General features: G+C 37.9%; 1 protein-coding gene across 1 annotated transcript in view; it reads right to left on the bottom strand.

The window, feature by feature from the left end:
* Positions 1 to 12310, bottom strand: part of FGF14 (fibroblast growth factor 14) — a 116331-nt gene extending 104021 nt beyond the window's left edge. The window contains exon 1 of the mRNA XM_063304319.1: positions 12115 to 12310. Within this exon, the coding sequence (XP_063160389.1) occupies positions 12115 to 12310 (196 nt within the window). The remainder of the gene's footprint in view (positions 1 to 12114) is intronic.
* Between the last annotated feature and the right edge of the window lie 578 nt (positions 12311 to 12888).

Genomic DNA, 12888 nt, shown 5'->3' with positions numbered 1-12888 from the left:
AACATTGTGATTGCCAACATGAAGCATGATTTAGGGTCATGTACATTTTTTATAAAATCCTGCTTCAATGTAGGGGACATGGGACTCACCTAACAGTTCCATAGCAAATTTACCATGCCCAGGAGCAGCCTCCATTGCAAAATACTCTCAGGTCTTCCCTTGCAGATTATAACATTGAATAAAATGCCAGATAGTCCTCATTTAGCAATTACCTCCTTTAGTGACTGTTCGCAGTTACAGTGGTGATGAAAAAGTGATTTTACAACCAGTGCTCGCATTTACGACCTTCGCAGGTCATAAAGCAAAGGAAAGCTGAACTAAGATCATAAACACAGTCACAGTTTCACTTAGCGACCACTTCACTTAATGACTGAGTTTCTGGTGCCAATTGTGGATGCTAAATGAGGACTACCTGTACTTCTTTTCTTCTCATTTCAGAGCGACTATAATCTTGGAATTTCTCAAATCCTTTTGTGCAGACTGGACTGGATCCTTTTGTGCAGAACAAAGCACTCTACCCTCTTTGTTAAGAGTTTAGGGCAAGTTCTATGTAATTAATGTAGTTGCCCATTGAGGGTCACACAGTCTAGAAGGTTTCCTTTCCCTGGCATAATACATTGAATTAATTGAATTAATTAACCAAATGTTATTTGTTCATAGTAAAGGTAAAGGTTTCCCTTGACATTAAGTCCAGTCGTGTCTGACTCTAGGGGGCGGTGCTCATCTCCGTTTCAAAGCCGAAGAGCCGGCGTTTGTCCGTAGACACTTCCGTGGTCATATGGCCGGCCTGACTACACGGAACGCCGTTACCTGCCCGCCAAAGCGGTACCTATTAATCTACTCACATTGGCATGTTTTCGAACTGCTAGGTTGGCAGGAGCTGGGACTAGCAACGGGAGCTCACCCCGTCACGTGGATTCGAACCGCTGACCTTTTGATCGGCAAGCTCGGCAGCTCAGCGGTTTAACCCGCAGCGCCACCGCGTCCCATACATTTGTTCATACATCCATTGAATTATGAACTAACCAAGAGGCTGTATTTGTATAACACATTAAACTAGCAAACAAGCAAAAATCTAGGGCTAGCACTAACCCAGCTTAGCATGATGCAGAATGCAACTAGTATGTCTTTAGCTGACCTTGGTGAGTGTGCTGCGCAAACCCAGTCAATTGTGAAATACAGGGAAATAGGCTCATGGGCACTATTAAGCACCTTGCATCTCATCCAGCCAAATTTAGTTACTGTTCATTCCCAGTGAAGATAAGTTAATCGCAGCAAAGGCCATTGATTTTGAGCATGATTAGCTTTTGCTGGAGCATTTCCATTATTTTCTTTATCATTGTCATAGTAATGAGATTGAAAAGGAGACTAAAAAATGCATAGAAATGTCATCGAAGTTTATAAAAAATGATAAAGCCACTTCAGCTATATTTTCACATCTAATATTGACATAGGGAATAAGGTAGTATCTAAAATGTGATAAGGAGAATCATAGGCAGAATCATGAGTATACCACTTTCACCAGTATGATTTATAACAATTAACATTGAAACTAAAATTGTAAGTATACTGTACGTATGCTTTACCTTTCCTATCTGATAATGAGCAACTAAGAAAACGTGTTAATTATATAACCAAACTGTAACCACAACGTTCTAGAGAATGATCTGTCAAACGGGGAGACACAACTCTCTTTTTCCCAATTCTGGAAAAAACAGTAGGACTGGAACTCAGAATGTGTTATCATCTTCCATTTTTGATAATCAAGGTAAATAAGTGTAAGCAGTTTCTTTCATTCTCTCAGAAGAAAGAAGAAAGGAAAAAAGAAAATCTCAGTGAACACCCGAAAAAGTCATAAAAACAGGAGATGAAAACGCAAAAAGCAATCACATCTGGAACACTTTGGAAATTATGCCAGAAGCAAGTTATTTTCTGCAGACATCTGTCTAGCAACTCATTCTCCCTTTCTGGTTCCTTGCTCATGGTTTCCTCCTCTACAATTTCTTCAGTTCATATTCAGAAGTAATCCAACTACTCTTTCCCCCTCTTTTTCAGCCTATTCCTTACTACTTTGCATCCTTAATCAAGTCAAAAATAACTGGGACATTTATCATTTATTTAGGAAGTTTCAGGAGGACAGTATTACTGAACCCACTGGGATCAAAAATACACTGGGCACATTTATAACCATTTAAGAATGTATTTATTTATTTATTGAACGTATATGATCACTAATCTTAAATACATAATCCAGGATGGCTAACAACAATAATAAAACCTCAAAACACAGATACAAAATTAAAACTAACCATAATACAATAGACAAAGCCCCGTAACAAATTCCCAACACAACCTCACATACATTGGGCTCAACTAACATCCCGCTGAGCACCTGGGAGAAGAGCCAGGTCTTCACAGCTTTTCATAAACACCAGTGCTCTAAAGTGTTTTTGTAACAGTTGTAACTGCTGTTCTGTCCTTATATAATTTTGAAGTGTCATTATTTATATAATTTTTCAACACATTACTTGAGAGGGGTCTCATGATTGCAGACACTTGTTGCATCTTTTACAAGTCTGAAAGTTGTGTGAGGATGCAGAAGTAAGTACAATATAGCAATATGCTATTAAGTTACTACATGTAAGAATATATGCAAATCTAAGTACTGTATATGATTTGTAAAGATGAACAGCATTGACTTGGCCAGAGGTTTACGGCACCATCATATGAAGAAACTAGTAGCATGGATCGGATTACAGGATTCTGAAACTGGAGCAATATTATCTTGAACTGCTGTAATCAGGGAAATAGTTGTTGGCTAAGGTTTACTATATTTGTGTAGTAACAGTTCATCCTAACATTTCTATATGGTATTCCTAAAAACAACTTACGCTGTTCATTGGGGATGATCAACTGTCAAAAAGAATTATTTAGCACTAACAGAAATGTAACCATTAATGACATTATTACTTTTGTCAGACACTTGAGGGGATCTTGGACTCAGAGCTATCGAAAGTCAAGAATGAACTCAACAAACCATTTATTATTTCTAATTACAAAAATATATTTGGGGCATTCCTGGAGCTATGTACAATATATTGCAGGCAAGACTGAGAGGAGTAGCAAACCTTGTTCTGGATCACAGTTTGTTATCCACAGCTCCTTGGTTTGGGGCATAATGAAAATGGTATATTTCAGAATTCTCTTGTGCATAAAATATGAGAAGGGTCAGGAAAGTATCATTTGCTGCTATATATAACTGGCTAGCTTGCTGCTCCCAGCCCTACCTGGTCCAGGATGCCCCGACCTCAGTCATTTAGTGACTCATACTTTGATCACTGCTTGATTGGACTACTGCAATGTGCTTTACATGAAGCAGCTTTTGGAGAAGACCCAGAAGCTGAAGTTGGTATAAAATATGGTGGCAAGATTGCTGGCAAGGCTGCCCTGCCAGTATAGAATTATTAAACTAGGCTGTGTTGATTATCAAAACTCTTCCAACTCCATTTCAAAGTTCTAGTCATTATGTTTGAAGTTCTAAACAGTGCATCAACAGGACACGTTAGCCAACGCCTTGCTAGAATTGGATCTGCCTGTTTGATCCAATTGAAAGGACTCCTCCCCCTGTCAGAATTGTAAGTGAGATGGCAGGCCTTCTCGAATAGTCCCCACCTTGTGGAATATGCTTCCTGCAGAAGGGTCTGCAACTCCACTTTGCAGTAGTTTGCTTACGTGTTTTATCCTATGTGCTTTTCCTCTCAGCTCTCTGTGAGCACCTCTCTCGGTTTTATATTGGGTTCCATCTCTGCTTTTGTGGTTAATTATATGTTTTTATATTGATTCAGATTTAGTTATTTATTATTATGTTTTTAGTTTGATGTAAACAAGACTGCTTTGGGACTGCAGTGGGTTATAAGTACTGTAAGATAAGTAAGTGCAAAGAAGAGATTAATGCAGACCCATTATCTATTTCCCATGATACATTTAGCCATTCAGAACACTTTATTATGAATCATTCTGATATGGTTAGGGCCTGTCTGTCTCTCATTGATACAGTGTTTAAGAATTTAATTCTTAGTTCCCTGCATTTGTGCGCATTAAAGCACTGTTAGCTTCAAATGGAGTTTAATAATGAGAAACTATAGCCCGAATACAAGGAGTACAAGGAGATAGTATCTAAAAACATACCTTTTGTTCATTCTCAAAGCTCTAATTTTAGAAATGCTATTAGACTTGATGACAACACTATTATTCAGAAGTATTTTCAACAGAGACATACAGTATCATCTGTGCTTTCATATACTTCTGGTGGTCTTATGTGCTGATATGCTCTATTTCACAGCCAATTACATCTGAATCAAAGAGCCCAGTCATAAAGTTGACTTTGCAGTATACAGTGTAGAGATTTTAAAAATTAATCACCACATAAAATGTTGTTAATGTTCACCCATAATGTGGGTGAACATGAACAACAAAAAAATTATATAAATACTGTATATGCTTATATACATATGTATACGTATGTGTATATACACTTATATGCTCCATTTTATATAACACCATTTTCTAATAATTGACTATGTCCTACTTTATTCTTTAGAGAATGCTTTCCAAATTAATTAGTCTGGCAATAAAATCCTATATGCAGAAAGAATTCCAGAGGCTATAGAAGACTGTGGGATTTGTTAAAGTTTATACTGTATGCTTGTCTGAGGTAATGCATCCTCCTAGAAAACATCCAATACTGCAACAGACTTCTGAATTATCCTTAGGCAATTTCAGAAAAAATCCCAAAGTCTGTATTTCTCATTAAATTAAATCTCATTGCAAACAGAAAGGTGAGGAAAATAAAAATTATGATGCAGGATACAGATAAATGCATCCAGCTGACCTCAGTTGATCTCAGAAAACTAAGCTGGTTGGCTCTGATTAATACTTGGCAAGATACAAGTTGGGAATGTTAATGCTGTAGGAGGCTAGACTGGGAAGTCTACAAACATCCCAGAGGAATTAAAAACTCCTTCAATGATGTTGCCAGGATAACAGCATGGATCTAAGGGGTTAGGAGAAAATAATTTGGTCTGTCTGGCGCCTGGTGGAAAGGGTTCTTTTGTTTTGATCCCATTGTTTTTATTGGTTGTTCTGAGCCACCTAGGATCACTATGTGGGATAGGTGGCCATATAGCTTCTTAAAGCTATATGGCCACCTATCCCATAAAGAAATAAATAAAATCCGTGAAATCACTAAAAGTTGAGCTCAACTTGTGGAGAGTTTACTATGACAAAGCATTCATTGAAGGACTCATTCTTTAATTATGAACCATTTTATAGAAATCCCATATAGCTTCATTAAACCAAGACACAAATTAACGAATCCCTAGAATAATATACTTACTTTAAAAACAAACTGACATGGGACTTCCAGTTGGAATATGGCAGACTGAACAGCTGTGCCCACAAGCTCCGTGGGCAGAACTGGCATCATGGAAGTTTTTTCGGGCACAGGCTGGTTTTTCCTGGAGCCCAGAGTGCTTTTCTGGATTAAAGAAAACGGTTTCATCCTCCGGATGGTGAGTTGCAGCCAGGAGATCGTGGACAGTGTGTGCAATTGATGGGTAAGACTTTGCGGGGAGGCTGAGGTTTCACCATTTCTGAGCTGTGCTGCAGCCCTTAAAGGGACAGTAAGTCCAGCCACCCCACTTCTAAAGCACCCAATTTACTGTTTTAAAAAAGTTTTTGTATCCTAAGTGAGGCTTTCTATAGTAAGGAGGAGTGGACTCTCTTGGTGCTTATCATGATTTCTGGATTAAATTTTAAAATCTTTTAAAGTTTTTGCTTGTTTTCCCATTCAAACACTAAGGAGAATTGAGAATAAGTAATTGCCTCCCTGTTACTATTTTTGTACTGAATTTGAAGGATTTAACATTTTCCTACACGTTGAATTTGCTGTTTGGAATCTCTAGCTCTCTGTTCACTTTCCCTGAGAGCTGATTGCTAGCACACTTTCTCCTGTTTCAATTTCACTCGGAAGTTTTTTTATTAACTCATTAACTCCTATCTCCGAGAGTCAAGTATCTAGGGGGCACCATAATCTACTGCCTGAAACATGGAGGATTTCAAGGATACTTTTTCAGAGTCCCGTTATGAGCCTGAGCAGACTTTCAAAGAGATTTTTTCAGATTGCTGTCAGGCTATTCTACAGAATATTCAGGACATTGGGGAAGATATTATTTCTAAAGTGTGCCATCTGGCTAAAGATGTTATGGAAGAAGGTGAAGATTTTGACAAGGATGGATATATTTCCACTGACAGTGAGACTGAAGTAATACTAAGAGTACACTTGAAGAGGTGCTGAAGGAGTTAAAGGGACAGTCTGAGCTGCAGATTGCAAGGAGGGGTGTTTTTCTGAGGGATTGTTATGACTTTCTGAAGGAATGTTATGGGAGAGAAGAGAATTGGCTTTGTGGGAATTTTTTTGCTGAGAAGTTTGAATTTTTAAGGAGAGCAAACTTGTTTGATTTTTGCAAGAAAAATGCCTTGGGTGTAATAGGGAGATATGTAAATGTCTTTGTATATTTTGAAGTGGGGTAAAATTTTAAGAATATGTAATTGGATTGATAATGAGGCTGCTATGATTTCATTTCTCTTTAATGATTTGGATTAAGAATTACTGGACTTTTTTTAAGGTTTGTTTGATTTGTAAGATTTATAAGGTAACTATGAGGTATAATAATAATTGCTTGGTTTTTAGGTTTATTAGGGTTAAGATTGCTGTCATATTATTAATTATAAAAGTAGATAATTTATATGCTTTTATAATTTGATTTTTATTATAGTGGACAGAAATATAGGCAGGAAGGAAATAATTATATGAATGTTGTTTTATGGGCAAGGGAAGTTGATTTAGAAATGTGTGTGTGTGTATCCTTTTTTATCTAAGGGGAAGGAGCAATTTAATTAATGATTGGTATATGTGCTAACAGAAGGACTTATAGAAATAATGTGATCTTGGTTTGATACAGAGTAAGGGATTGATTATGGAAATTGCCATATATTCTTGCTGTTGAATGTCAGAAGTCACTTTATGTAATCTTCAAAAAAAAAATTTCTTGTGTTTCACACTTTTTAGTTTTTCTTTTTCTTCTTTTTTGTAGTTTTTATCTTTGTTTCAAACTTAATAAAAATATTAAAAAAAAACAAACTGATATGAAAGGGCAATTTATACAACTCAGATTGTGTAGTTGTAGCAAGCAAGAACTTCTTTCAAGATATGAGGCAGAAAAAAAGCTATGAGTAGTCACTTGTTTGATGGCTTTATGCTATTAATTATGTACAGAGGTGTATGTGTGTGTCCGTAAAACAATATATTCCCAGAGGATATAGATTATATTGCACTATGGACATATGCAGTTGCTATACATTGTCATATACCAAAGGATTTTTGTGGAGTCAGGTTATAAAAGGGACCTGATTCATAACTGATTTTCCCCAGAAGTAGTGATCTCTCTGGAGTGCCAGTCATTTTTTCCCTCATATGTATTACTCTGTATAAAACTTCTCATGGCATGTGAGGAATTCTGAATCAGCACCTAGATATTCTATTTGAAACTTAAGTTACACAGGGGTGCATGAACATTCAAGAAAACTCTGCCAGTGCAAACATGCAACCAGGTGCCTGCTAATTTTTTTTCTCAACCATGTAGTACTTTCAGTGATATTAATCTTGTTTAAGAAAATTTCAATTATCAATTGGTCATTTAAGAAAGATGCAATGAAATTAGTGAAATGCTCTCATTTCACTTTCCTATCTGTAATGTCCTAACATAATTAGCTAAGTAATTGTTATCCTAGAACCAAATGATAACTTCAAATGGTTTAAGGCTGCAGTCTTGCACACTTATCTGAGAGAAAGATTCTGTGTCAACCAACCCAAAATGCAAATTATACCTACCTGCCTAGGAGCAATCCCCATTTAAGTCATTGGAATTTACTTCTAAATAGATACAAGAGAACTACACAAAGTTTGCTTTTATTGTCTTTAGTGACCACATTTTAAAGTAATATTCAAAAAATTAATCACATTTAAAGGCATTAACAAACACAAGTAGAACTTGATTGAAAATTATTTAACAACCTGAGTAAATCCCTGGTACTCACTCAAAAATAAATTTTAAAATCCATTATTATTATTATTAAATTACTTTGGGCTTTCCTTCAATTGTTGTTCACAACTGATTCCTGGCATTTCAATCTAACCCTGACATAGTTGCGTGAACATCCCAAGCTGCAATATGAAGAGCTTCAGCCCATAATACACCTAAACATACTTAAAGTACATTCACTGAAATCAGTGGAAGCTAAATCAGTCATTAATAATATTTTATCTCTAAGTATGATTCAGTTCATTATGTCAGATCAGACCCTTTATCAGCCAAGATCTAATCACTGAATTCAGTTGAACTGGTTTGCTCCTTCACAAAGTACATTACTTGAAATAACTCCTGAGTCTGGATGACCAATAAAGACCTGTGGACTTGGAAATACATCTGATTTGTGATGAACCTAAGACATCTGACAAAACCTAACCTTTTTTTCTTACAAGCAATAAAAGTGCATCATAATAAAACTTAAACATAAACAGTTGCTTATATAACTGCATATGATATATGGTCAAAGGCAAGATTCGCCAATATTTTTCTATTTTTAAAATGCATTTTGGAAATCAGTGATTTTTGTTTATAAAGTTAGATCAATTCGAAGTCATCATACTGAGGTAGCAAATATTCTTTTATATTGTAAAAAACAAGTGGTGTTGTCTTATTGTCATATCTACTAGACTTATTGTTATTTAAAACAAAAGACTTACACAAAAAAAGAACCAAACATTTTACAAATGGCTTCTAGGAACATTCCCTATAAATATTCTATATTTGAATGATGAAGTACAAAGAAGGGGATGCCTTGAATGAAGGTGAAATGAATAAAATACAATATCACACACATGTAGATTGGATGTTTGCATCTTCTTTTACCTCCTGAAATGGCAGTACATGGCCGAGGAAGCATGTCCTAACAGAGAATTAATCAGCATTATGACCTGGACTTGTCGGATTTCCTGCTCCCTAACAGAGTCACTGTCCATTTTAAGTTACCTTTATTTAAAACCATCATTGACGTAATAAATATTATGACTAAAGGCTAGCAATTCATTAATTTTAATTTATATAAATTGAATACAGTTCCTCTTTCATTGGATAATCTTGCAAATATAAATGGATATCACGCATATCTTATCTCCATACCTAAACACTGAAAGAGTATTACTATTAGTGTCATTTTTACTCTATATACATTCACAATACATGTATTTTTAATTTACTAATAAAAATACAAAATATTGTATTATTAGGTTACACATCATAGATAACTATATATATATATACACACACACACACACATATACGTACATACACACACACACACACACACAAATAACACATTTGATAATGTAAAATAATATTTAAAAACTGTTTTAAAATAGTAAGTGAGAATTCTCTTTCTTACAACTTTCAAAAAACAAATTATACAGAGTTGCTAAGCCTTCCAATGCCTTTGTTATAAACTAAGAAACATGTTTATAAATGGATCCATTAATGTTGCTTTGCTGACAAAATTGCCATTAAGCAGGCATAGAATTTAATAACTATAGACATCATTGTACTGTCTGTACTTTATTTCAGTAATCTGTAGCACTCAGTACGATTATGATTATTATTACATATCCAGTAGCTGCTATTGCCAGAAATTCACACTAACATTTTAGCTGTGGTATGGCTAAGTCCCACTTTTAATGACCAATGTAAGGCTTTAGAACTCTTTTTATTCTCAATCCATTCACTTAAAGATCTTTGTCTTCCTTACACTAGTGAAACTTCTTAAGTATAAGTTACACACTAGAAAGAAGAATGGATAGCTTTCTTAGCCAGGGCAAGCATTTTAGTATTGCTCTCTAGTAATGGAGATCAAAGACACACAAAGGAAAAATTAAGAAACATGTAGAAAAAAAATCACACCTAAAAGAGAGAAAAAAACAGTGGGAGAAAGGAAACCTTGTTTTACTATGGGCATGGATGGTATGAACTCTGTCACTTTACAGATATAAAGTGTAACCAGAACAGGAAATTCTCAGAACCATGAGAGCAGCTTTCTTACTCCACTTCTTTGTATGACACGTTTATGCTTTGGTCAAATCCCTTTGTAGATAGAGATCATATAAACCAGCATCTCTGACCCAACCCCAGTGCCCACGGAACTGTGAACACAGAGCACGAGAGAGAAAAACAGAAATACACAACATCTGGCATATTAGCTTGTCCAAAGACCCCCTAAATGATAGCTCCTTGCCTTGGGAGGGTCACTTTCTTGGTGATTACACAGGTGAAAAGAAAGACTAAATACTACAGGTGAAAAGAAATAATAAAGTGAAGGTGAGGTGGGGAGCACATCGTGCTGTATTGTTCACAGAAAGGGAAGAAATGGAATAAAATGAAGGTAAAAGCTGAGGAGGAGGAGGCAAGTGTTGGGGAGGGCGGTATCCCAAAAGCTGGTGGTGTATCCCAGAATGCAAAGGAAGACACTTACTAAAAGTCAGTATGACCAGAGTGAGCCAGCCAGAGCTTGCAGAGATGGGTTGTATGGAACTGGAATTTCCCTACATTTACTCACTGAGGCTTCTCCGCTTCAACAGCTCTGAATACTTAAAAGCACAGTGCCATCAAATGTCTAACACATCTTTACCTTTCTCATTTATTAATTTTTGAAAATCGGTCAGAATGCACTGTATGCTACATTTATTATCCCTCTCAAAATCCTCACATTTTTTTTTCATGTGCAACTTTTGGAAACCTTAGCTTAACATAGATTGGCCTCTGTTTGTTCTCTGATCAGGTTTATTTTCCTATAAAGACTTTTCCTTCATCCATTTAAATTGTTAGTACTAGAAAAAATTATAACTTATCTTTTACGCGAGAAAAATTGCCTTCAGTTGGGGTTTTGTTATATTTATTAAAAGAATAAACTTCTGGGAAAATGCAAGCGAAGAGGAAATCAATCAAGAGAGTAGCAATGGTTTTGCAGACTTACTTTTATATGAGATGGTCCCTCCAGTACTGATTTTGCCTTACAGTGCATATACTATTTTTCTCCTAGTTATCTCTGTGGGTCTTTAAGGTTTCTTACCCATTTTCACATGATTGGATTGGACACAAGTTAGAATACTGTTCACATGTCTTAAAGAGTAACATTTTCTATTGTGCTTTAAACCCAGTGAGATCTCTCACAGCCCAACTAAAACATTTAGACAAATGCTTTTTTAAGCATTTTGTTCTGCATGAAAATGAAGTGGCACGAGGGATCCCATTTACACAATCTCACATCCCTGTCCTTTGCATTAATTAATCTGAAACACTGATAATCTTACCAGACCTATCTCAAGCATCAATAGCACGGCTGAGCACATAAGAAGGCTGGGGCACAAGTCCAGCCTTGTTTTATAATACTCTTGGGTGCATCAGAAGTAAATGGATTGATGGATAGCACCTTTCCCAATAATTTCACCAAATATTGCAGAGTGTGGGTCATATTACTAGAAAACCTGTAATCAAAACACAGACTTAGTGGATTGTTGTTCTCTCATTTATATATTGTGTTATAAATAATAACATCAACTTCAGGGATAAGCCTCATTATTCATTATAATTAAGTGGACTTCTTGTCTCTTAACACTCCCTAACTATATCATTTACACCCCAAATATGATTAATCGGTAGGGGAGTTTAGACATATGTTCACATGCATGTGTATAGTGGAAAACTTGTAAAATGGGGAAAGCCCTTTTTTCCAACTGCAAGCCCTATTGGAGGCATCAAGGAGGAAGGTTTTTTTTACCGTTTATTTATTTATTTATTTCTCTCTCTCTCTCTCTCTCTCTCTCTCTGTCCTTTACTGGCGGGTGTAGCCCCAACTTGAGCGGCCACAATTCAGGACTTTCGCTGAAAGGCACATGCAGGCGCACACAGACAGACAAACAGACAGAAAGCACACGGGCACACACACCTTGGCGCCGCAACCTCCTCTTCTTGAGCCCAAAGATGCGGACCTTGGAGAAGATATCCACCAGGTTGCCATTGCAAAGCCCGCGGTTCTTGCTGGGGCTGTTGCGCCTCCTGTTGGCCGAGGGCCGGTCCCAGTGCTGCAAGTCGCGCGCTTGGCGCTTCTGCCGGATCAAACCGCTGGCGATGGCTGCAGCCATGGCCGCTCCGTCCTGCGCTCCCCGCGCGCCCGGCTCAAGCTCAGCGAAGAGGGCGCTGGGCTTGGCTCAGCCTAGGCGGGAACCCATCGCCGCACGGCCAAGAGCAAGGACGAAAAAGTCGCGAGGTCACCACATGAAGCCGCCGAGCTTCGGACCGACCAAGACGCAGCCTCAAGCAGCAGCCCCAGCGGCTGTGGCGGTTTGCCTAGATCGCGATACACAGCGCTCGGCTCATGCCCGATTCTCCATGGCGGCGGCAGCGGCGGTGGCGACTGCCGCTTCCATCGCCCCGGTCACCGCCGCGTCCTCCTCCTCAGGGCTGCCGCCGAGTGCCTCAGAAAGCAGCATCTGGAAAGTGCACGCTCCGGCTCCTGAGAGCGAGAGACTTAACCACGGCACTTCAGTCCCACCCTAGCCGACGCCCCGCCACACTCCCTTCCCAAGACAACCGAGGGAGGGGATTTGTCCTTGGGGTGTGGGTGGGGAGTTAAGTGGGGCGATTCCACCCAACACCACAGCAACAGCAGCGATTTGGAAGAGGAAGGCGGCAAGAACGAGACAGCGAGGGGGGCTGAGAA

Source organism: Candoia aspera, chromosome 5, assembly GCF_035149785.1.
Source record: "Candoia aspera isolate rCanAsp1 chromosome 5, rCanAsp1.hap2, whole genome shotgun sequence".
Lineage (NCBI taxonomy): Eukaryota > Metazoa > Chordata > Lepidosauria > Squamata > Boidae > Candoia > Candoia aspera.
Note: the sequence above shows the minus strand (reverse complement) of the source record. Positions and strands in the feature narration are given on the sequence as shown.